Source organism: Rhinolophus hipposideros (genome assembly GCF_964194185.1).
Source record: "Rhinolophus hipposideros genome assembly, chromosome: 4".
NCBI lineage: Eukaryota > Metazoa > Chordata > Mammalia > Chiroptera > Rhinolophidae > Rhinolophus > Rhinolophus hipposideros.
Genome location: NC_138050.1, coordinates 87,674,354 through 87,700,998, shown reverse-complemented (window position 1 = coordinate 87,700,998; position 26,645 = coordinate 87,674,354). Strand labels below are relative to the sequence as shown.

The window sequence follows — 26,645 nt, the reverse complement described above, 5'->3', positions numbered from 1 at the left end:
CATCTATTGAAGGACACTTGGGTTGTATACATCTCTTGGCCACTGTGAATAATGCTACAATGAACATCAGAGTACATATACCTTTACAGATAAATGTTTTCAGATTTTGGGGGGATGAAAGGAACAAAGAAACAAGACAAACAAATAAAGAAACAAAAACTCATAGACACAGACAATAGGTTAGTGGTTACCAGAGGGTAAGGGGCGGGGCGGAGGGTAGTAGAAGAGGGTAAACAGGGTCAAATATCAGGTAATGGAAGAAGAACTGACTCTGGATGGTGAACATACAATAATCTATAGATGATGAATTACAGAACAGTACACTTCAAACCTATGTAATTTTACTAACCATTGCCACTGCAATAAATTTTAATAATAAAAAAAGAATAGCATCCATATTATGTAGTTTCTTTGAGAAGGGAGGAGACTAATTTCTGCAAGTACCACTGGCGAACACAGATAGCCTTATCACCAGCCTCCCACCTAACCTTTTGCAATCTCTTCCTACTACTTCATCCCAATATTTAAAAATTCTCAAAGTATTCAGCATATAAATCCTTCACATCCTTGGTTAAGTTTATTCCTAGGTATAAGACATTTTTGAAAGAAATTGAAGAAGACACAAAGAAATGGAAAGACATTCCGTGCTCATGGATTGGAAGAATCACCATAGTTAAAATGGCCATATTACCCAAAGCAATACACAGATTTAATGCAATCTCCATCAAAATACCGATGGCATTTTCTTAAAGAAATAAAACAAAAAAATCATCAGATTTTTTTGGAACCACAAAAGATTCCGAATAGCCAAAGAAATCTTAAGAAAAAAGAACAATACTGGAGGTATCACACTCCCTGATTTTTCCTTGTACTACAGGGCTACAATAATCAAAACAGCATGGTACTGGCAGAAAAACAGACACATAAACCAATGGAATAGAATTGAGAACCCAGAAATAAAATCACATAAATATGGACAGATAATTTTTGACAAAGAAGCTAAAAACATACAATGGAGGAAAGACAGCCTCTTCAACAAATGGTGCCGGGAGAATTGGATAGCCACGTGCAAAAGAATGAAACTAGACTGTTATCTGTCACCATGTACCAAAATTAATTCAAATGGATCAAAGACTTAAGCGTAAGACCTGACACAATAAACTGCATAGAAGAAAACATAGGTACTAAACTTATGGACCTTGAGTTCAAAGAGCATTTTATGAATTTGACTCCAAAGGCAATGGAAGTAAAAGCTAAAATAAACAAATGGGACTATATAAAACTTAAAAGCTTCTGCACAGCAAAAGAAACCATCGACAAAATAAAGAGTCAACCGACTGAATGGGAGAAGATTTTTGCAAACAGTTCCTCCGATAAGGGTCTAATATCCAAAATATACAAAGAACTCATGAAACTCAACAACAAAAAAACAAACAACCCAATTGAAAAATGGGCAGAGGACCTGAAGAGACATTTCTCCAAAGAGGACTTACAAATGGCAAATAGATATATGAAAAAATGTTCAACATCACTAATCATCAGAGAAATGCAAATAAAAACCACAATGAGATATCACCTCACCCCAGTTAGAATGGCTGTCATCTACAAGACAAATAGCAACAAGTGTTGGAGAGGCTGTGGAGAAAAAGGAACTCTCATACACTGTTGGTGGGAATGCAGACTGGTGCAGCCGCTATGGAAGGCAGTGTGGAGGTTCCTCGAAAAATTACAAATAGAATCACTGTATGACCCAGCAATCCCTCTCCTGGGTATCTACCCAAAGAATTTGAAATCATTTATACATAAAGACATGTGTGCTCCAATGTTCATTGCAGCTTTGTTCACAGTGGCCAAGACATGGAAACAACCAAAATGTCCTTCAATAGATGAATGGATAAAGAAGTTGTGGTATATATACACAATGGAATACTATTAGGCGTTAAGGAAAGATGATATAGGAACATTTGTGACAACATGGATGGATCTTGAGAGTATAATGCTAAGCGAAATAAGTCAGAGAGAAAAAGCAGAGAACCCTATGATTTCACTGATATGTGGTATATAAACCAAAAACAAGATAAACAAATGAGAAACAAAAACTCATAGACACAGACAATAGTTTAGTGGTTACCAGAGGGTAAGGGGGTGGGGGGAGGGAGATGAGGGTAAGGGGGATCAAATATATGGTGATGGAAGGAGAACTGACTCTGTGTGATGAACACACAATGGGATTTATAGATGATGTAATACTGAATTGTACACCTGAAATTATGTAATTTCATTAACAATTGTCACCCAATAAATAAATTAAAAAAAAGAATTCTCAAAGTAGCTGAGTTCTCTCTGCTATGGGAATATTCTTGAATGAACTCTCTTTTGAATGTTTAACTCCACCCAGGGCAATGCTTCTTTGACAAATGACTACAACCAAGTTATAGAAGCTCTTTATTGCTCCAAAAACTTTCTGTGAGCCCCTTTGTAGTTAATAAAAAGCTCATCAAGCCTCAGTTTCTGGCAAACACTAACCTGAGTTCTGTCTTTATAGCTATGGCTTTTCCAGAATGTGATAGAAATTAAATCATTCAGTTTGTAGCCTTTTATGTATTTTTTTTTTTTATTTAGCAAAATATTGTTGAGATTCATCCATGTCATTGCAGTGGTTTCTTCTTTGATTGCTGCATAGTATTGCATTGTATATTACTACAATGTGTCTATTATTTTCAATCCATACTTAGCATTTAAATTTTGCTCTCCATATTTGTCTTACTTAAGATGATACTTATCATATTGTGTTTTCTGGATACATGCTGAATTAAGATTAGAGTCACCCAAAATGTTCTTGTCTGTTCTTCCCAGATTGAGCAGAGCTTTCTATGGTCTCAACTGGAAAACGTCTTATGTAATAACAATGCCGGTAAATGAATAGACAAACCAAACACCACTTTGAAAGTAGTACTAAATATCTTATAAAATGTTGGTAAAATGCACGTCTACAAATTGTTTAAATTTAACTATCAATATAAGATATGCTGAAATTGTATACTATCCATTTGTTTTAGATAGATATTAAGTCCTAGATACCCAGTCAAGTCAAAATTGAGATAAGTCAACCAGAAAATCCATTTGAAAGCAGCTTCACTTCCTGGCCAAAAATATGGAAATAATTACACACCGATGGGAGTATTAGATGGTAGAAGTCTACAGGATCAATTTGTAAAAATGTGAACCTCTTCCTTAAACAAGACTTTCAAAAATGTTTCTGTTGCTAGACGTGGGCTAAACTCACATACTAATATATTTAAAATGTATGAAAATCATTGTTTCATAATTGATTATCAAACCTACATGTATTATGTGGCTTTTTGTTTTTCCACGTTTTTAATCTTTGACACTGAAATTACTTGGAAGAGTATGACTCCTGGGCATCAGAGACCTGTCACCTTCTGCAGCTAGAGAAGAGACTCTTAAAAGAAAGTTCGTTCATAGTGGCAGTCCCCTCATTTTTACATCAATATTAAGATGGAAACATTTATGATAGCATAGTAAAGATTCTAAATATATTAATAAAATATTAAGTAATTAATTAATGTTCCCTCTATTCTTATATTGTCCCATAAATCTAATTGGCTAGTTTTTAATATTAGTGGCCAATAGCAATTTTTTTACATTTTATATAATATTTGAATACTTATATAGTACTTGAATCTCAAATACCTTGAACAATATAAAATTTTAGCAATTTTTATATATTAAAACTCATAAAATGTCACTGTATGCAAAATTCAAACTTTTGGACGTTAATAACGAAGCTGGAGTTGCCTGTCATTCAAAATTTAGCTGTATTTTTGTCATTTTTCACTGTACAGCAGTGTTTATGCAATTAGTTCAACATATCACTGTGTTTGGCCTTTAAACCTGAAATTCAAAAATGTAATTTCATTTTGATATTATTGTTTTTTAATTCTTATACAAATGGCCAATAGACATATGAAAAAATGCTCAACATCACTAATCATCAGAGAAATGCAAATAAAAAACACAATGAGATATCACCTCACCCCAGTTAGAATGGCTATCATCAACAAGACAAATAGTAACAAGTGTTGGAGAGGCTGTGGAGAAAAAGGAACCCTCATATACTGTTGGTGGGAAAGCAGACTGGTGCAGCCGTTATGGAAGGTAGTGTGGAGGTTCCTCAAAAATTTATGAATAGAATTACTATGTGACCCAGCAATCCCTCTCCTGAGTATCTACCCAAAAAAGCTGAAAACATTTATCCATAAAGACATATGTGCTCCAATGTTCATTGCAGTTTTATTTACAGTGGCCAAGACATGGAAACAACCAAAGTGTCTTTCGACAGATGAATGCATAAGGAAGTTGTAGTATATATACACAATGGAATACTATTCTGCCACAAGAAAAGATGAAATAATACCATCTGTGACAACATGGATGAATATTGAGATTACAATGCTAAGCAAAATAAGTCAGACTGAAAAAGTTGAGAACCATATGATTTCACTGATATGTGGTATATAAAACTGAAAATAACGAAAAAACAAGAAAAACAAATGAAGAAACAAAAACTCATAGACATAGACAATAGTTTAGTGGTTACCAGAGGGTAAGGAAGGAGGCGGGTGATACATGAGGATAAAGGAGTCAAATATATGGTAATGGAAGGAGAACTGACTCTGAGTGGTGAACACACTGTGAGATACAGATAATGTATCACAGAACTGTACACCTGAAATCTATGTAACTTTACTAACAATTGTCACCCCAATAAACTTTAATTAAAAAAAAAAGAAAGAAAAACTAAACTGAAAAATAAAAAATAAAAATTCTTAGCTGAAATGGAAAAAAAAGGCATTATACTTGTAATAAAACATATACATCTCCTTTTAAAAAATAATAGACATATCAGAACGAGTATCAATGCCAAAAGAAGCAAGAATTTAGTATCAGTAAGTCTGTTGGCTTCTGATTTTTGAATGTGTACTATTGGAAAAATATGCTAAACATCTATCAGTAAAGTTTTTGTCTAAAAAGCAAGGTGGAATCAGAATCTTTTTTTTAAATATTTTACTTCTTTGATAACATGTATGTGGGTAATTCACACATATAGAAATCTTTGATATCACATGTTCATTTCAATTTGTTTTATTTTCTGACATTCATCTTGTTTAAAAAGTGAGGTCTTAAATTTCAACAGTCTTGATTTTAACCTCAGAAAATTAATTTTAGCATATAGTACCATTTATGATTTAGGCCAGTATTTATCAAAATGAGTTACATGGAATATAATATTAATGTGTGTACTTTGAATATGATTTTACCAGTGAGTGGATTAAACAATAGATTTATTCACTTTAAATTGGTTAAGTGCATTTAAACATTAATCCTATTATAAACCATCAAGAGGAATTATTGAAGAAAGAACTTCTTAAAGTCATTCAGCTTAGACACTTTTTTACAAGAACATTTTATGGGCCAAATGATCTATGAGACCAATAAACTCTGACCTATGATTAGGATTTAGTCTAACAGGGGAGGTAACTGAGGAAGTGAACAAGTGTATTACCCTGTGAGTTAGGAGGCTGGTCCCAAACCCTGGATCTGCCATCACGTTTGTCAGAATATTGGAGCAGTGGCTAAGAGCACACCTATACTAGACTTTCTGGATGTGAATCCAGCCGTGGCCCTTCTTTATCTGCTGTGTGACAGTGTGCAAGTCATTTACCTCTTCGTGCCTTCTTTTATTCATCTATAAACCGGAGTCCACAGGTGATTTTACCGCAAAGACTTGTTCATTCAGTTAATTTAATCAAAACATTTTTGAAAGGTGACTGATCAATGGTAAGTGGTATGTGTCAGTTATTTTTTTATCAGTGGCTTTAAAACTTTTGACTGCAACCCACAATTAGCAACCCATTTTACAGAGACACAGAATAAACACTCAATCATACACAAACATACACTCTTCAAATAAAAGTTAGGTGAAGTAATATTTAACTATTTTATACATCATACACCATTATACATACATACATATATATATATATATATATATACATATATATATATATATATATATATATAATTTTTTTTTCAAGTGCCATTTTTTTTCCTTTTAAGGAGGGCACACCTCACAGTGGCCAATGTGGGGATCGAAGCGGCAACCTTGGTGTTATTAGCACCATGCCCTAACCAACGGAGCTCACCAGTCACCCCAACTCTAATATTTTGTATCCTCTTCTATTTTCTTCTGTATTCTTTTTGTCTCTTCCTTTTACTCTGTCGTAACCTATTAAATTCTATACAACTTATCCTATTCTGTTCTTTTCCATTCCGTTAAGTAAAAGCTGGCTCTGATTCTCAAATTGTAAGACAGTAATCGATATGACCTATACGTATACTGACCATTATTTAAACTCTGCCTTCAGTTCTTCCGATCACCTTATACATAAAATCTAGTAGATACTAATAAAACTGGATATGTTTTTCAAACGTTCAGTTTCAGACTCCATCCCTAACCTGTTGAACATGGATCTACTAATGGTTGTGGCCCCACAATCCATCTGTCTTCCTCATAACAAGCTATTGTCACTGAATGATCTTCAAAGTTTCCAATAATTCCAAAATTGAAAAAACAATAAATGACATTTAAAGAGAATGTCTCTGCTTAATTTATTTTTAAAAATGTAATCTGTGTTTAACACATGCAACACCAACACATACATTTTAACATAAACTGGAGGAACAAAAAAAAGGTATACACATGACTTGTTTTCATCTTTTGTTATTGGTATATATTGAGCATTACAATTTTAATACAGTTTTTTCCTTTCTTAAAATGTATATACTTTTTTTTTTGTCACCCTTTGAGTTTATTGTTCTTTAAACTATCTAGAGAAAAAACAAAAGTAACTCTTCCTCAATAATTAAAGGGATTCTATGCTGCTTTTATTTTTAAATGTTTTAATATTTTAAAACTCAAAATTCTATGTTAGAATAAAAGCTAAAACCAAGTCAAAGTTGAGATCACGTAGTTTATAGCATCTGTATTTTTCTGTTGTTTTTTTGTGATTTTTTTTGCTGGATATTTGTATAATCTGAAATGCTTCTGTGAAAAATATTTATTTAAATTAATCAATATGTACTTCTAAGAATAGATAATTTCACTTTCTTTTAGATTTCCAAATCCTTTAAATAGTAACTAAAAAGAGACCTTATAGCTCACACACACAAGTAGAAAATAATTTCATTCATTGTTATTTCAGCATAAGTATACCTTCTAAAAGGAAGTTTTCACTTCCTATGTTTCTATCTTCTCCATTTCCATACTCATTTCAATTGTATTTGTATTACTTTTACTCCTCCCAATGCGTCTTCCATATCCTGAGATATTTAGCATCTGAATATATTTTTATGACCAAATACTCTTTTGGAGTTTAAATATGAGGCTTTCTGGCAGGCTTTTCTCTTATTATCCACAGATGTGCAGAACCTACTGAAAACTCCACACATCTATGTTAATTCCATAAGCAAATGCCTGACCTGTGTTAATCAAAGAACATGCAATTTAGTTGCTTTAAAAAGATATGAGGCAGCTGTATTCTCTCTCATTTGCATACACTGATATCATTGATTGTCACTTCATATGTGGTTTCCATGCTGATCCAACAGACAATTGATTTACACCTTTTTATAGTCTACATGTTGGTTGTTTTGTTACATCTCCAGGAACCTTCAGTGAAAGGTACTGTGGTTGTCACTTGTTTGAAAGTCTCCTCCCCTGTCTTTTTGTACAGGCCATTCGACGAACAGCTGCATCACAGCTGTCATTCTGAATGGCAAAGATGTCTTTGGATGATAAGCCTATGCCTGTGGCACAGAGTGGCTTCAAACAACTAATTATCAGGAGCTGGGCCACAGCAAGGTTTGGTGCTGTCTGTCAGCCTGTGACCAAGCTGACACCCTTCGCAAATCTGTCAGACACGGCTCTTCCTGTGAATACAACCAAGCCCACATGTTTTGTGGTGAAGAAGGAACTGGCAGAGTGCATTTAATAAAAAAGGAAAAGAATGTGATGGCCATCCTTTATACAGGGTTAAGTAAACGAAAAAAAATAATTTTGAGCTGTTGGAAAACTTGATAGCTGACATAACTGTTGCTGGAATACAAAGGGTGTAATTAAAAGCTTCACAAATTTCCAGTGATGTTAATACATAAGGCCACCGCATTGTTCAAACAGATTTACATAGCCTCTGGAAAAACATCACTTTCTTCAATGATAAGGGGCTATTAATTGTTATTTATAAATTCTATAAGTTACTGAAAATTTAAATTGATATATTAGGAGTTACTCTTCATAAATGTGTGTGTGTGTGTGTATAAATGTTATTTTTTAACATATATTTCATTTCATTTATTAGTCATGGGCAGTGGACAATTTCCTTAGAAATGTTATATTTGGTGCTGCCTCAAAGCTAAGGAGCAGTTGCTGCATAGTATACAATGAGTTAGAAAATGTAAACAGAAACTATGTTACACTTGTCTAGGGAAGTCCACTAGTCATATGGTAACAGACTCTGCTCAGATAAAACCTGCCTGCTGATCTTTGTCTGCTTATTTCATTCCACAAGTTTTTCTTTCTTTCTTTGTGTGTTTGTATTTACATAGGAAGGAAAGTCTGGTACCAGGTACTCCATAATGACCAGAAGTGGATTTACTCAGATACTACTGTTATCCCCCCTTTATAGATGAGGAAACTGAGGCATAGATAATTCAAATAATTTGCACCAAATCATGCACATAGTGAATACTGAGCCCGAATTCAGATATTGAACTCTCTGACAGGCCTGTTATCAACCCATGACACTGCACATCTTATCATGGACAAATAGGACCTTTCAGATTTTTTCAGACTCTATATAACCCAAATATTAACTGTGGTAGTAGTAGTAGTAGTAGTAGTAGTAGTAGTAGTAGTAGTAGTAGTAGTAGTAGGTCAGTAGCAGTAACAATGATGATGGTGAGAATTGCATTTACAAAGTAATTTCTTGCTCATTTCTCATCGATTCTTACTAGTCCTCCAAATGTCCTCACTTCTCTTTCATTTTTTAAAATTTCTAATTTGTAATTTTTCATTATTATTATTCCCTTCCAATTATGCCCCTTTCCTTTTGTCAACCATCAGCTTGTTCTGTATATCTGTTGGTTGGTTTGTATTTTGTTTTGTTTATGCTTTTTTTTTACATTCTACATATAAATAAAATCATGCACTATTTGTCTTTCTTTGACTTATTTCACTTAGCGTGTTATCCTCTATTCATTTTGTTGCAAATGGCAATATTTCACTATTTTTCATTGCTGAATTTTATTTATATATATATATATGTATATACATATATATCTATATCTATCTATCTATCTATCTATCTATCTATCTATCTATCTATCTATCTATCTATATATATGCCACATCTTCTATTGATAGACGTCTTGGTTCTTGCCATAACTTGGCTATTACAAGTAATTCTATAATGAACACAGGGGTGTATGAAAGTATATGTTTTGAATTAGTGATTTCGTTTTCTCCAGATAAATACCTAAAGGTAGAATTGGTGTATCAGATTTCAGCTCTATTTTTCATATTTTGAGAAACCTCAATATTGTTTTTCATGGTGGTTGCACCAATTTGCAACCCCACCAATGATGCATAAGGGTTCGTTTTTCTCAGCACATTTGTTGATTTATTGATGGTAGCCATTGTGACAGGTGTGAGGGGTAACTCATTGTGGTTTTAATTTACATTTCACTGATGATTAGTGATGTTTATCATTTTTTCATATGTCTATTGGCCATCTGTATGTTCTCTTTGGAAAAATGTTTATTCAGGCCCTCTGGTCATTTTTTAAATTGGAATATTGGGGTTTTCTTTGGTGTTAAGTTGTATGAGTTCTTTATATATTTTGGATATTAACTCCTTATTGGATGTATCATTTTTGAAAATATTTTCCTATTTAGTAGGTTATCTTTTTGTTTTGTTGGTTGTTTCTTTGCTGTGCAAAAACTTTTAGTCCCATTTGTTTAGCAAATGTTGTTCTTATGAAGAAAAACAAAGGAAAATAAACTGTCTAGTGAATTAATTTAGTATTATTAGTGAGAATCTATTGGCATAACCTTTATTACTCAAAAATATCATAATATAAATATTCACTAAATGGTTAATCTATTATTTTCATTTAAAAGCTAATATCAACTGTAATACCTATCCTAAGTACTGAACACATTTATTTATTAAAAATAAAATGTACTTGGGTAACATCATGAAAAGGACAACGCAATTATGTACTTTAAAATTCATATATTAAATCCTGTTTAATTTAGATCCAGATTATTTGGTTAGTTAAGTTAAAGTTAATTTGTGGTAAGTACAGGAAAAATGAGAGCAAGAGCAAGTTTGACGTATCTTATGCTATTAAATATTTCCATCACATGACACAATTGGAATATTTGTGAAACCAATGATAACTTAACTTTTACAAATTTCTGAATCCAAGAAAACCTATGTTATAAATTCATGTAAAAGGTCAGACGTATTACCCCTGTCATAATGGTTTTCCCAATTTTAGTCTAGAGATATACAGCAGTAGTCCCTCCTGGGATATCTTAATCAACCATCTGCACCCATGATTTTACACTTGATATAGCTGCCACACTTTCAAAGTCTGGCGGCTGAAATTCTCACTTATTTTAAAGCCCTTCCACCAATCTCCCTAACTCTTAGAGTTAAGATTTCCATCTGACATTGATTTTTTTTTTTTTTTGGATTGCTTTGCTACAAGGAAAAACTTATCTGAAAAATTCGTACACTGAACACTAGACCACTTTGTAGAAATACTTTAACTCAAGAATCAAAAACTGTGACAGGGAACAGCCATACTGAGATGCAGTTTTGTGTGAATTCCAATCACTGAGATATTTCCCTGCAGAATGCAGAATATAGACACTAAAAGATCTATCTGCCTACATTCTATGCTATTTCATAGGTAAAGATATTTGAATATAACAGAAGAAATGACTAAAGTTTAGAGCTCAAAGATGCTTAGTAAAGGTAATATACATTTATTGTATGACAGCAATGTGCACTTATTCATTTCTTTACTTCTATTTTAACCATATTATGCTTTGTGTACCCAGTGAAAGAAGGCCTGCCTGAAGAGAAAACTTAAACATGACAGTTCGTTTAACTTCCACACCGTATCTGAAATCTAACTTAAGAAAAATTTCAAATATGAACTATTTTCTTTGACACTTGTTTAGAAAAATTTAATACAGTTCAGAGGTATTTAGTCCAAGATCAGAAAACCTGGATCTAATTCTGGTGCTATCACTAGCTAGTTCTGTGACCTAGGGCAAGCTACTCCGTATTTCTTGTTTTTAAGTTATGCGTCAATAATATGACTGTATCATCTTTGTGGTCCCTGACAGTCAAATAGCCTGTGATTTTATTTTGTTTTTACTTAGACACTGTCACAGAGTAGTTAACGTTGCAGTTTCTGAAGACATGTTACTTTTATATTCCACCTCCATTAATTACTATGTCTGTGAACGTGAGAAAATTATGTAAACTTTGTGTCTCAGTTTCCCACCTGTAAAATGGGGAAAAAATAATAGTACCTATCTAATGAGGTTGTTGTCAGGATTAAATGAGCTATACTTTAACAATTGTAATATAAAAATGTCCCTATATTTAACATATCTTATGGCAAGATACATATGAAAGAAATCGTAAATGAGCACTTAAGAGTTCAATTGACAGAATTTATTCCAGCGGTACATGAAATTGTAGCCTGTTTTATACTCAGTATTAGATTAGATAAATTGGTAATGCTTAGGATAGTGTCTGGTACATATGTTACCCCATAGTTGATATTCACATTTCTCTATAAGCAATAATTGTCATAGGTAAATTAAGAGTGACAGGTTACGAATGATAATTTGAGAGCAATTAAAACCTTGTTAGGTATATCATCCTTGGTTTTATTCTGTTTCTAATGTCATAATACAAATTTAATAACTTTATTCAGATAATTCAACATTAATTTATACAAAATATGACCTTCTATTTGAACAGTGTAGTTTATGCTTTTAAGTTTTTTATGATAAAAATAACAAACATCCTTATTTTTTAGTAAGGTATTAAAGAGAAGTATAAATTGTGAAAAAATTTTAAAAAAATAGTAATATGCATTCAGTTACCAGGCTAACTGAATAATTCAGTTAGCGCATTATTCAAGGAAATGAAAAATAATAAGGTAGCACGGGCACTAATTTGTGGGTTCTAATCACCTTTTGTTATTAATTCTCAAGAATGATTAACACTAGAGTAATAGCTATTAAGGAATTGGTTACTGAAACTATCTCCTTTGTTATTGGTCTGCAGATCTTAAACATTTATACAGAAACCCTGTCTCTCAGAATACTTTACAGAATTCCAAAGCTGGCATCATTTGTGTCTTCAAGTTTTATTTTACAAGACACCTCAGAGGCTACCTCTTTGCTTAAATATCAAACGTATGCTTAAGATATTAAGCATATTATGGTCAAAAGCAATTTGAACTGATCAAGGGCAAAATGTAAATGATGGTCAGATATACACATAAGGAGCTTGAAAAACACCCTGGCACAGAGTATGTGCTACAAACATGTCAGTTGTCGTTACCATCACATTTATTTAGTATCGTAGACCACTAGAGAGAGATAGGACCGTAGAGATGGCCTAGTTTGAAACCATTCAAACTACAGTGGACATAATGGATGATGGTTTCATGAGAATTTGTGGAATAAAAGATTTCTAAAATAATTTGTCAACTTTCTTTTGTTTAGAAATATAGCACACAATTTACTTTCACTGTTATTTGCTAATTGGAGTCATAATATAAATTAACACCATAGCTCTTGGTATTGTGTTTTTTTCTTGTCCATATTCCCTACAACTTTAATCAAGTAAACCCTGTAAAAACTGTTCTATGCTTTGGACCTTATAAGATATCTAAGGATAAAAATCATATGGTTTGTAGAAAATTATTTTAATTATAGATCATTTAAATTCCCAATAAAAAATAAAAAGATTTCCTAGAATCTTGAAATTCACTTGGATTTCAATGGCTTTCAGAACATTTTGGGTAGGTTTTTAAATATTTACGTGAGTTTTTATTTATGAATAAAACTTACGTATTTCTGCCATACAATAAGGGTTATTGTGTTATTATTGAATGAAATAAGGGTGATTAATGGGAGAATCTCCTGTATTCTAAACATTTGAAACATACACAGTGATTATGACAAATCAAAGGCTAAATTTATAGTTCTTCTCTCAACTGTCCAGTGATTAAGATTTTTGAGGAAGAGAAGCTAAAGAAGAAAATAAAAGCAATGTAAGAAAAGAATGGATGCTATAGTTTTAAAGGGTGTTTCTGAATAGTTAGATCCACATAAAGAAAAATAATAAAAATATGTGGAGGATAAATTAGGGGATAAAACTGTCCAATTTTTCATTTTACCCCTTTTCTACCTCAATTAACTGTCCAAAATGAAGTTGCTTTTCAATCAAATTTTTATCAAAATAGTTCTTCAGATCTCCATAACTACTGGGGCTTTTGAGAATGATTGATTACTTTGTTGGTCAAACCAAGTGCAAACAATCCTTTACTGTTAATAATAATGAAAATGTTTTCAATACCTTTAAGGGAATGGGGGTTGGGGAGAGAAATCTAGCTTCAATGATAAAACAGTACACACTAACACACTAACACAGACATAGATATATATCCATATATATTATCTACCTATCTATCATCTATCTATCTATCTATCTATCTATCTATCGATCTATCGATCTATCGATCTATCGATCTATCGATCTATCTATCTATCTATATTATGTTATGACTGTGGAAAATAGGGAAAACAAAGATTTATGTATTAAGATTAGCATTAAATATTGAAACACACTTCCTTAAAAAATATGGATCTTCTACTGCACAATGTGAATGTACTTTACACTACTGAACTATACATTTAAAAATTATTACAATGATAAATTTTATGTTATTTTATACCCCAATTTCAAAAAATTGAAATGAGAGATAACATTTTTCTGTATCTAACCATGTTAAAATAATTGGTACTGGAATGGCCCTCCTAACATAAAAACGAGAAAGAAAAGAGAAGAAAAGGAAAGAAAAGAAAAGAAAAGAAATGAAAAGAAAAGAAAAGAAAAGAAAAGAAAGGAAAAGAAAGGAAAAGAAAAGAAAGAAAGAGAGAGAGAGAGAGAAAGAGAGAGAGAGAGAGAGAGAGAGAGAGAGGGATCTTCTACAATTTACAGTGGATGGACACATTAAAACGAAGATTTTTATTTAAATTCAAAATAAAAATAAATAAAGGATCAAGCTGAGATGAGAAAAAATAGTAAAAGAAAAGGAACCGATTAATGATAATTCCAATTTTGCGTGTTTATATTAAGCAGCATTGTCTCCTTTACTTTCCTTGAGAGTAGGAGATGAAGCAAATCAATCTTTCAACAAATAGAATTGTGCATCTTTTAGCTCAACTAATACTAGGAAATTAGTAAGAACATATAACTGTGAAAGTTGCTTATTACTTCCTCCAAAATTAGATAAATATCAACACTTTTCATTCAATGACAAGAACATTGTACTCTTTTTAATAGTTAGATGATTACCAAAAAGGAAAAAAAAAAAGATTATCATTTGCTTTTTGTTCTAAAATTGTTTACTTAAAGTGGTTTTGAAAAAGTACTAGCATAAAAATATGAACACATAAGAGATCAGCAAAGAAAATATTTATAATAGTTAACTTATAGTATTTAAAATCACTAGGAAAATGCAAATTGCTCAGTACCGAGCATGGTCTCTATAGAGATATGGCGTACCTCGTAATGGCTTTCTTCATTCTCCTGAATGTGGAAACCCGCAGAGCTGGGACATTTCTGAGGAGTGACAGGAATATTGTCACTTTTGCTGTGTGAATTACACTGAAAGAGATTACCAAATAATTGTGACAAACCACTCCACATTAGAGTGTCTATTGAGAGACATGGTTGTTTGCTAAGAGTCTAATTAAAGAGCACCACTTGAACTAACAAGAATCTACACTCACAGGTACATGCATTAATAACGAGCCTTTACCAAAAAGATAAAAAACGATCCCAGGGTAAACAAATTGTCAAAATGTTTTAACTAAAACTAAAGAAATCGAAAATGTAATTTTATTTTTAACTTTTATTTTTTAAGCCTTGCTTATTTACTATGCTTATTTCAGTAGCTAAAACACATTTAGTATCTAAAATTAATGATACCACACACATAACTATTTTTGCATGATATTATTCAAATGCTTCATATATGTAATACAGATAACCTGTGATATAGATATTATTTTGTTTCTCACTTACAGATGAAGAAAAAGAGTCATAATAAAATATTTTTCCCAAGGTTGGGTTGCTTCCCAGCTTTCTGGGGCAATGAGCAAAACTCATCTACCATGTGCATGGCCTTTATAAATGATGCATTTTAAATAGACAAAACTGAAAACTAAAAGTTTAAGATCTTAAAATGTGATTTTACTTTTTTCTGTACCAAATATAAAGTTATTTAAAAAAAAAACACGTTAACTAAAATAATTCACTAGGAAATAGATGTGAATTATAGAAGGTAAGGTATTAAATTATGGCTTGGCCTTTCTCTGTTAAAATATTAAAATGGCTCTTTCTCATATTCCTCACTAAAGTATTTTTTTATGTGAAAATAGGATATCATTTAGTTTTTGTTACTCTTGCTGCCTTCTTCCTTAAATATCTGGTTAGATTCAAGGAAAATAATATTTATTAGTATTGGTGTTTGGTCATTTATTAAACAAAACATTGGGGTTTCTAAGATTTCTACTTTAATAAAAAAGTAGTGCCTCCAGAAAGGGTTCAGCATTGATACACAATGTTTCCTCTCCCATAAGATTACAACATATGCACAGATTTTTACGACATAAGTAGGGAAGATAATACTTTTTCAAACTAGTATGCTACATTTTTGATTCACTAACCAAATTTTACTTTTTCCATCCCAAAAAACAGGCTGTTAGAATATTATTATCAAAAACATTTTAAACAGCAAATGAGTTTTAGAGTTTAGTATATCTAGTTAAGTATATTGTTATCTCAAGACCATCGTTTTATATATTTAAATCAGTGTAAAACACTCACATCACATTTTTAAATATTTATTTTTATTTTGAAATTACATTAAACCCAGGAGAAGGCACATGCATTAAATGATTTCCTGGGATACTCTCCGTTACATTCTGAAGATATCAATTAAGTATCTCATTTATTTATTTTTTTTGTCTGTTTGCTTCAGAAGATGTAGCAATATGGAAATCTAGGAATATCTAACTTTCAAACCCCACCCCATATTAGAAACTTTCGGTATGAATATATATATAGTCTGTCTGTTCTCTCTATAAACATTATCAATCCACTATGTTCAAAACTTGACATCCCCTAGGAACTCTTCATAGGTAACTGAACAAATAGTGATTGTCATTTTCACCTCTGCTTGTGATCTAGACTTAGTTTGTAAAATTCTGCTCTGCCAGGATTAATTCTTGAAATGAGCCTAAGTTTGTCTAAACAATTTCACTGTTAATTAATAAGGCCTATCTTTGATTCTCTCCACAGTGGCTTCCTTAACTTTCTAAGAAAAAAAAGAGTTTATTACTTAGAAACAGATCTTTTCATTTGTGATGTTCCTAGACATTTTAATCACTCAATTCCTGTCGCGAGCCTCTCCTCATACCTATTCATGCTGATTAATCTTTTAAAAATACCTCATGTATTATGCAGTATTTCTCCCTAGAAACATTTCCTCAATTTTGGTGACCCAGCAGTGGCTCTCACCCTGACTGTATTACAATCACCTGGGAATTTTTAAAAATGTTCATGACTGAGCTCCACCCCACACCAGATAATTAATAGCTTTTTAAAATATCCAGATAGTTGTAATGTGAGGCCAGACTTTGGACTCCCTGAGCTAAAGTTAACATTTTTTCGCCTGTCCATCGGGATAGTATAGTGAATTTTTGGCTTCACTTTTCTTTCAGTCTCATGTCTAGCTCTTTAGCATTTGCTATTCCTTGTCCTTTTTTAACCCATCATAGACCACATGATTATTTTTTTATGGATATCATAATGCATCTAAAAAAAACCGCGTATATTTGTATAATACTTTCTATCTATGAAGACAAGATTTTATGTATTATCCACAAGAAACCTCTGCAGAGAGGTAAAAAATATAATCCTTCCTTAACAGGTAGGGAAGACAGAAGTTCAGATATATTCAAAGTCCTTTGTGCAAGAATTTGCCCAGTTAAAGCACTCCTAAGTGGCAAGACTTGGGCTATTAACTACTCTGCTGTATCTTCCTTAAAGATCTATTTATTTGCTCATTCATTCCCCTATTCTGTTTGTTTGTTTATTTTTTGATCATCAGTCATTTGCTGAGTGCATGCAAATGTGTCAAAATTGTACTGGCTGGCCCACATACGGCATTTAATATCTGCAATACCATCACTCTAGCAGTAAAATCATACACAGAAACAAATAATCAGCATGATATGTAAAAATGCCCTGTGAAAATGGAGGCACAGATTGTGAAAAGAAGAGAGAATAACTTGACTCTGGGTTTGATTCACGGTCAGAGGCTTGAAAGATGGGCCAATAATGGAATCAACGGTTAGAAGAAATCTGTGACAGAAGCAAGAGCATATGTGAAGGCTAGAAGATATGAATTCTCATGACTTGGCCTGTGAGCTGTGAGTAGTTTGACAGTGCTTCAACCATGAAGTATCTGAGGATTAATTTGAGGATAGGGACAGACGTTATTAGTGCATTAAATTTAACATCATATCCAATGATGAGAAGTGATAGAATCGGACTTAATACATGAAACGACTATGAAATAAAGGGATAGGTGCTTCATAAACAGTGGCAGTACTGAGGGGTGAGCACTAACAGCACTCCTTGTCTTCTAACCTACCTAAGGAAAGACAATACAAGCACAATATGACTGTAGAACTCAGGTAAGTCGCTTTATTCCAAAAAGATTTCACCCGAAATCCCTCCTGTGTCTAATTCTGGAACAGCCTCTGTTTATAGAACACAAATGGCATCGGAGGAAAAGTTTAACCCACTCTTACATGCTTACTTTTAACAAATTTTGAGTTTTATGATGTAAATAGCCTCTGGGGGTTACAAACCTATGAATTAGAGCATAAAAAAGAAAAAGAAAGAAAAAAAATATGATAGCACTATAAATATTTTAAGATCAAACATAAAATAGGCAAAACTTTAAGAAACCAATTTCTTATGATGAAGACAATTTAATCACCACAAATCCTTCCTAACAATAAATATTTTAAGATTTCACACACTATTTTTTTTTCTGTTTGCCAAATTTGATAAGAATATATAGTGAATTATAGTTAAGATGGATTTGCTAAATCAGATTTAATACTGCAGGAAACATATGTAAATCAAACTTTAGAGGTCCAGAGCTCAATAACAACAATCATTTTAAATGGAAATCACTCTAAATACATTTGTTTTATTCTTTGAAGTCGATTTGAAGTTTTCCATTACTGATGATTAATAGTCTGCACATTATTATGTGGCTAAATCTTTCTTCCCTGAAACATCTATTGCAGTTCCTGAAAAATTGTCATTAAGTACACTATAGAAATAACTACTCCAACTTGCCTTGTAATCAGGATTATTAGCTTAATCTTCTATATAAATTCCTAAGAAAGAGTTTCATAGCCACATATAAAAAGAAAAATCAATAACAGCAAAAGCAACAAAAGTTTTATGAAAAAAATCACATAATGATAAATAAGATACAATTGTTTTCTTTGCTAAAAAGGGGGTAGTTCTTTATATTTTCCACTCAATTCTACAGTAGTAGCAATACGGTCTGTTCGTCTATTACTCCACCTAGCTTCTTATAAAATAAAGGTTGTTTGCTAAAAAAAAATAATGGAACCGTTATACATTTTGTTCAACTATTACAGAGGCAGTAGACTTGTATTTTTTTGCCATCGGTTTCATTAAGTAACAATTCTACTTGTTAAAAACTCCCACTGATTATGTTTTTTTCCTACCCATTTTAAGAAACTAAGAATTCCTTTTATGAAGAATTCTAAAACATTCTTAAAACTTTTGGTACAAAAGCCCTAAATGTTAATAAGAAATTCACATTTACAGAAAAGAATCCACGTAAAGAATGGTCTCTACTTGGTGTAGGTAACTTCTCTCCATACATATTTTTTGGACAACCCACATGGATCACATTGTCACCACCCCAGGCCCTTGAAACTGCTCTACGAAGTATTGTGGTCATTCATGACCTCCACATAGGTACCTCAAGGGGCAGTTCTCAGGCCTCATCCCACTTGACACAACTGATAACACCTTCCTTCTAGTGGGGTGCCATGCCCTGAGCCAGCAATAGCACATGCCTTCCTTCTAGACACATTTGTGTTGCTAGCCTTCCAGAAAAACACACATTCATGGTTTTCCTCTCATCTCTCACACTCACTTTTTGGAACCAATTAACTGTTCGTATTGTTATCGTTGTGAAAACTGAAAAGCCTAGAGAAGATGAGGCCTGAGTACTTTCTCAGAAGGTAGGTTCTCTAATGATTCCTGACTCTAAAATACTTTCTCAATCAGACACACGAACAATTTCCAGTACGAAAAGACAAGGACAGAACCTTGAGAACATTCCTAAACATGCTTAGCTCAAAGCACATAATTTTATGAGTATTTCTTGAAACTGACAGCATTTATATTTTAAGGGATCCATACAGTAGGTTCCAATAATTTAATGCCCTCAAACTTACTCTGTCTCAAATCAGGTAGCCTTGAGCCTTTATCTAGAGCCTTCTCTCTAATGTCTTCTATGTATCCTTCTCCATTGGTTTATTTTTCTATCATCATTAAATACATTTGAAAAACAAAGCAAAAATATTCATTAGGTTGTGGTGAACCCAGAGATATTCAGCTTGAGTAATATATACTTTGACTTAAAATGAAAATGCAGTACATATTTTAAAACCAAATGCCATATAAATACCTAATCAAATCACAGAAATATAGATGGCTAGAATACATATCAATTTCAAGGTGGAGATTACTTTTGTAGATTGAGAAAAAAAGATGAACAGTAAAATAATTTAAAATAAACATCATCTACATCCATATTACATAGCAGTGTAGTTTTTAAAAATTGTTTTCTCTTCTTTTAAAAAAGTATTGTTGTTTAAAAATTGGAGACACAAATATAAAAATATTAGCATCTGTTAATTCTGGTACCAGGAACATAGATACTTTTCTTATTTCTCTATTTTATTCTGAATTTTTCAAATATACCTTAATGAGATTGCTAGTAATAGTTATGAAAGGTTGTATAAGCCATCAAATCTTGAAATTGTGCATCTTCAGAAATGAAGGCACCACATAGGTGTCAGGCTCCTTCTGATTTGGCTCAAGAACAATCTGCTCTTTCAATGAAAAGTGTTTTCTAAAGCCAAGGACAGAACATGCTTGTTTTCTCTCCTGTAGTACTAGAGCGCAAATGTCTTTCTCTGCTTCCTTTATATATAGTCCTGCTTTCTTTCACTTCATGAGGGAAAATGATCCTCCTGTTGACAATTTATCTCCAACATATAATGCATTGCCTGCAGCAGTACTAGGTACTGTGTTTCCCCAAAAATAAGACCAGGTCTCATATTAATTTTGGCTCCAAAAGACAGATGAGGGCTTATGTTCAGGGGATGTCATCCTAAAAATCATGGTAGGGCTTATTTTCTAGTTAGGTCTTATTTGGTAAATGTTTTAAGTGAAATTAAAGAATAAATTCATAAATGCAAGATTTTTACAATGATTGACAGTCACACAGATTGGTTTGGTTTCTAACCCTCTGGGTGAAAATTTCTTTGTAACTGTTTTGTTGTTGTTTTGTATTGTCCCCAACAAACAAAATCATTGCAAAATTAGCTTTCCCACATCCTACATTTTGCATCACAAATTTGTTCACAAAATAAAGTGCATTTTTACCATAGATTGAGTACCTGTAGAAGAAACATTAAACAAAACAGTGGGTTTAGTCGTCATGTTTTCTTTTTCCAACTGGACCCTTAGCAACTCATGGCAGGGAGTGACTTCCTAGCAACCATATGTTACCTAGGTGGATACATTTGCATTTAACTATTGTGTATATGAAGACATTTATTCCTGTTCAACTTCTAGGGCCAGCAGCATTTTCCTCCCCAGTGACTTGGCCAAGCCCAGCCTCTAGATTCTTCCAATATAGCAGACTCCTTGGTATGTATGTTACTGAGATATGCTTCAGCACTTGCTGAACTGACCACTGACCCTGCTCACTTTGTGTAAATTCTCCTCCACACTTCTCACAACCCCATTCCAGATCTCCTTTCAGTCTAGAGAACTTCTCTCTTCTTCATGTCCCAAATATGCCTCCTTTCTTCTCTTTCTCAATAGCATTCTAGTTCTCTGTCCATCAAGCTTTTCCATTTTTATTCCAGGTTTGCAGAGAGACTAAAGTGGATGAACGTAATCACTGCTGCTCAATGAACTATGAGCACTTGAATGTATCATGTGGGATTAATGAGAAAACAAAAGCTCACTTTATATGGTCTTTTGGTACAGGCCATTAAATAGGCCAGTTGACTTCCCTCAATTATAGTTCCCTGTAATTAAGCGATATTAACAGATTTAAAAATACACTGTATTTCTTATTGTACACTTTGTAGCTATATGTCACTTTTAAAGCATTAGTACAACATTTACATCAATTTACTATTTGATGATACATTAAATGGAACCCATTTGTTCCAAAACAGTTGAGATATAAGAATACTTTATAATCACGAAAAATCTTAACACATCTAAGTAAAACGAGGATTAAAAAATATCTAAAAAATCAGTGCAATTGTAACAGCTATATACAATGTCAGAGAGGTAGTAGATTGGGGAGTTTATCACTTTGTGAGGGATTTAAATCTTTAATTATACATTGTTTTGTAGACCTGAAACTAATAAAAAAAAAAATATCTAAGGATGTGAAAGTAAAGTCTGAAGAAATTCAGGAAGAGGTTCAACGTGAAGTAACAGATGACATGTTTTTTTTATTTTTATTTTTTTCTTTGTTTAGGAATTCCTCTTGCATATGCTATTCCACAATTTAATAGTCTCTATTATATGCTGGCTGACATTTTTCAAACGATTGTAACAATTTAATAAAGTATATAGGTGCCAAGTATCATAACCAAGAAATAGCTTTCTCTCAACGTGTTATTGCTTAAGTGGTATTTGATAGCAATCTATTGCCATAAATATCTTTGGTTACTATAAAATTTTAGCAATTCTGTATAGTGTCCATTTCCTGACAATGTTTGGTTAGTTGATTTTCCTTCAATGCAATACCTTTCAAGCCTTTCCTAAGAGACTATTCACAAATAAACAGAGGCAGAGATAGAGATATATTTTTTAAAAAATCATCCAGTTTTTGAGAGCGCTTATGTTAGGCTACATTTTGAAACCTTGTCTTAATACAGTATTTAATATGAGGAGAATGAAAAAAAAAAGTAACTTCGTAATCTTGTAGAATTTTTGGTAATTCAATTAAGAATTGAAAAATAGCCTCCTATGTCAAGCTACTTAGCAGGTTCCCTCTAGATATGCAGTAACAGAGCAAACATCTGTGAATTGAACCCTGAGTGTGTCAAAGAGTCCTCCCAGCAGAGGTTCTGGGCTGCTGGGTGCATGAGGGTAAGCACAGTTTTGCTAAATAAATAAATACATGTATAGCCCATATATTTTTCCACATGCAGCTCTATAAATTCCTTCATAAGCAATTACTACTAAATTCACTAACTTAATATAGACAAACTGGATACAATTTTAGGTCATTACTGACCAAGGAAGAGCAATGCAAATCCACCTTTATAAGGACCACAGATTGAAGCTGCTCTGTGCACACTGCAACATTTTCTTTAAATGGTTCATGGGTGTATATTAGTTTTATGCACCTCTTTTTACCCAGTTGCTATGGGCAAGTATAGAAATAAAATCCCTCAGAAAGTATACTTCAAATACTAATGCTCTATACTTCACAATTTCCCTGTTGTTTCCTTCTTTGTATTATAACCTTACTGTTTCCTTCCTTGTATTATAACCTTACTGTAAAGCCATTTCACAAGAACAATAATACTTTAAAAGGTTTTAAATTACAAAAGGATTACACGTTATATTGCTTGGGCACAGCTCTATTAATGCCATTAGGCACTGCACATTGCAACTTAATTCTGCATGTTAAATAAATGAAAGCAGGCTATATAAACCTTTGCAACTCCACAGACACGGAAGGAGAGATAATAACTTCCATCTGAACACAAAATTAGACATTTTCAGTATCACACTTAATCAGGAATATGAATGCTCTGTTTTCGTTCATGACTATTGTTTTGTTATTCATTTAAGTTTATTTTATTATTTGTTGTTATAAAATCCTGAGACTTTTTAATATATTTTTGATTTAATTGTATTTGTATCTTGAAGAGAAACAAAAAGTAAATTTTTCTGAATATGCAAAAAATAGATTGTCTAAAACTATTTTAAATTCTAGATATTATGGAAGAGGTCCTGTTTTAGATGTGTTCGCTTAGAATTTGAAGATGAAATCTTTTGTTCTGTTTCCAGATTGAACTGAAAGACTTCACTTCAGTAAAAGAAAATGATAAGTTTCATTTTCACTCTAGGCAATTAATGCTTAAGAAGAGCCCGTTCAAATTTTGTAGGTGGTTAAAATTCCCAAAGAGTTTTGAAAGAGTGCCAAATACAGTGCTAACATTAACTTATTAGAGAACAGATATTAGTATTTAATATGTTCTATTAATAGTCATTAAAATGCAAAGTAAAGTTATATGGGCCTAAGATATAAGAGAGTTCAGGTATACAGTGAAGAAATCTCCACAGAGTAAATATTCTTCTTTTATGCAGAGGTGGCCATTTGTGAATTGCATTTACGTGTGTGCATACATGCAAACATACAAGCACCATGCTTGTGAATATATGTTTCATGTGAGTGACTCACATGTTTTTTTTTTTATGGATGATTTTATATAGTTGTATATGCACGACTGTTTCTTTATTACACAGAATTGCTATTATTATTATATCAAAATGTATATTTTTCTAAAATATTTCACCCTTAACTATGAAGATAAATTATATATTTATTTATAATTTTTAAATATGCTAGAAATAAATCACATTGTATTATATCATAAATATCCTGAACTATATATATATATATATATATATATATATATATATATATATATACACACACACACACACACACACATATATATACATATATAACACAAATGCATCTTGAAGTTTAGGGTGAAATATTTCTGAAAAAAAATAATCTTACTAAAAATTATATTTGAAATGTCTGTGGTAAAGAGAGAAATAAAATTTAAAAAACCACACAGACACACAGCTGAACTGAACATAATTGCCAATAGTAGAGTTATGATCTCATATCGTGAAAAAAAATGTTTTCCAAAAATAAACTTTTAACATAATATTAGCCTTGCCCGTCTTTAAGTAAACCTCCAGTCAAAGAAATCAGGTAATAAATTCAGAGATTCAAATCTAGAGTCCTTTAAAGTGAATTAAAAATTCAAGGCTGTGAGATCTAGATGATGTACTACAGAAATGTGTACTTGAAATCTATGTAAATTTACTCACAATTGTCACCCCAATAGACTTTAATTTAAAAAAAAAAAATCAAGACCACACCAGTTACTTTAATACTGTCTTTTTAAGGCAAATTCTTAAATAGTTCAGTGGGTTATTATACTTCTCATATTGAGATGTTTTCTAGAAAAGATCCTTAAGTTGGAACCTATATTTTTAATAGCATATGCAGAGAAAGAAAGCATGCTTTGCTTTTTTTTTATATAGTACATTAATAAACAGATGCTCCCTCTAGAATACATAATTTTAGATATGTTTTTGTAAGTTGACAATTTCACATTTTTAGTTTAAATTCACCTATGCAAAATGTACAGCATGTACATTTTAGTGAAAATTTATAACTTTTTAATTAATGATTTAGAGTAAACAAGGATATTTCAGAATACACTAGAATGTGCCCATTAGCACTTTAGAGAACTGCACTTGAACCTAAGCTCTACCATCTTCTGACCTTGTCATTTCAAGCTCAGGGTGTTTGTCTCTGACATGAAAGTTTAGACTACAGGGTCTCCTTCAACTCTTCCAATCAAAATGCAATATTCATATATATATATATATATATATATATATATATATATATATATATATATATATATGATATTATTTGATATATTACCCTAAAAGTTAAGGTGGTATTTTTTTCCCAAATATCAGTCTGTAATTTTAGACTTTCAGAAAATGGTGTACATAATTTAGTTGATAAAGGGACTTCAGGAATGCTAACATTTTAGCACTGATTCTGTTATAACCATTTGCTCTTATCTTGCTGGTGGCTTTGAAAATGTGTTACCCTATTAAAAACAACATATCATGTCTAATGCTTATGCTCCATCTTTTTATTCATGAAGAGAAAAACACCACTATCAAAAGTCTCATGTTTATTGACTATACTTCTACTTTCTCTTCAGAAAAATAATTGGTACATTGAGTAGCTTTTGAAATAGTGTAGGGTATTTAGGGCCAAATTACACTAATCACAGTGATGTTGGATAGAATCTCTTCAGCAAGTTTGGAATGTATTTAGCTGTAAATGTTTAAAAGGCTATAGTGTTTTTCAAATGTATTTTTAAAAATTTAAATTCTATGAATTTGAAGAAACCAAGACCAAGTCACATCAGAAATATGCTCACCTCTAAACTCTCAAAAATGTTTTTTCTCTTAGGTTTGGGGTAAGAATATCTGAAGGAATATACTTCAACAAACAGGTAACATTGACAGATGTATTCACTGCTAATAGATTTATCTTTTAAATTACTTGCTTTGTATCCAACTGCAAATTAATATAACCTCAACAAAACCACTTGACTGTTTATCTTTTAATCCTGAGGACATAGAATTGTAACACTTACATGACTGTATAAAACACTGACACTTCTCTAATTTATCCTTATCGAGTTGCTCCCCTGGACAGGAGAGGTATGGAAGTTCACCACAAATAAATTTCAGGGACATATACAGTCATTTTGAAAATGTGTATTACCTAATGTGAAGCATAATTGAGAAACATTTTTGAGGAAGACAATGATAAAACATATGATTTGATATTCTCTTCATGAAGCACATTAAATGTATCTTCTATGAAGATTCCCCCAAATAAACACATCTATTCACTCAACAAACATCTCTTAATATCTTTCTACATCCCAAATAGTTTTTCATGAAATAGTTAAAAAGAATAAAAATAAGAAATCATACTTGTCTGAAAAGTTGA

The 26,645-nt window shown here is 32.2% G+C and overlaps 1 protein-coding gene across 9 annotated transcripts in view; it reads right to left on the bottom strand.

The window, feature by feature from the left end:
- Positions 1 to 26,645, bottom strand: part of PCDH9 (protocadherin 9) — an 899,210-nt gene that overhangs the window by 551,428 nt on the left and 321,137 nt on the right. For 4 of the 9 annotated variants that reach the window (XM_081046845.1, XM_081046849.1, XM_081046852.1 and 1 more), the window contains exon 3: positions 14,969 to 15,070. The exons of 3 other annotated variants lie outside the window; for them this stretch is intronic. In XM_081046845.1, the coding sequence (XP_080902971.1) occupies positions 14,969 to 15,070 (102 nt within the window). The remainder of the gene's footprint in view (positions 1 to 14,968; positions 15,071 to 26,645) is intronic. 2 more of the 9 variants (XM_081046847.1, XM_081046850.1) reach the window with 1 other exon arrangement.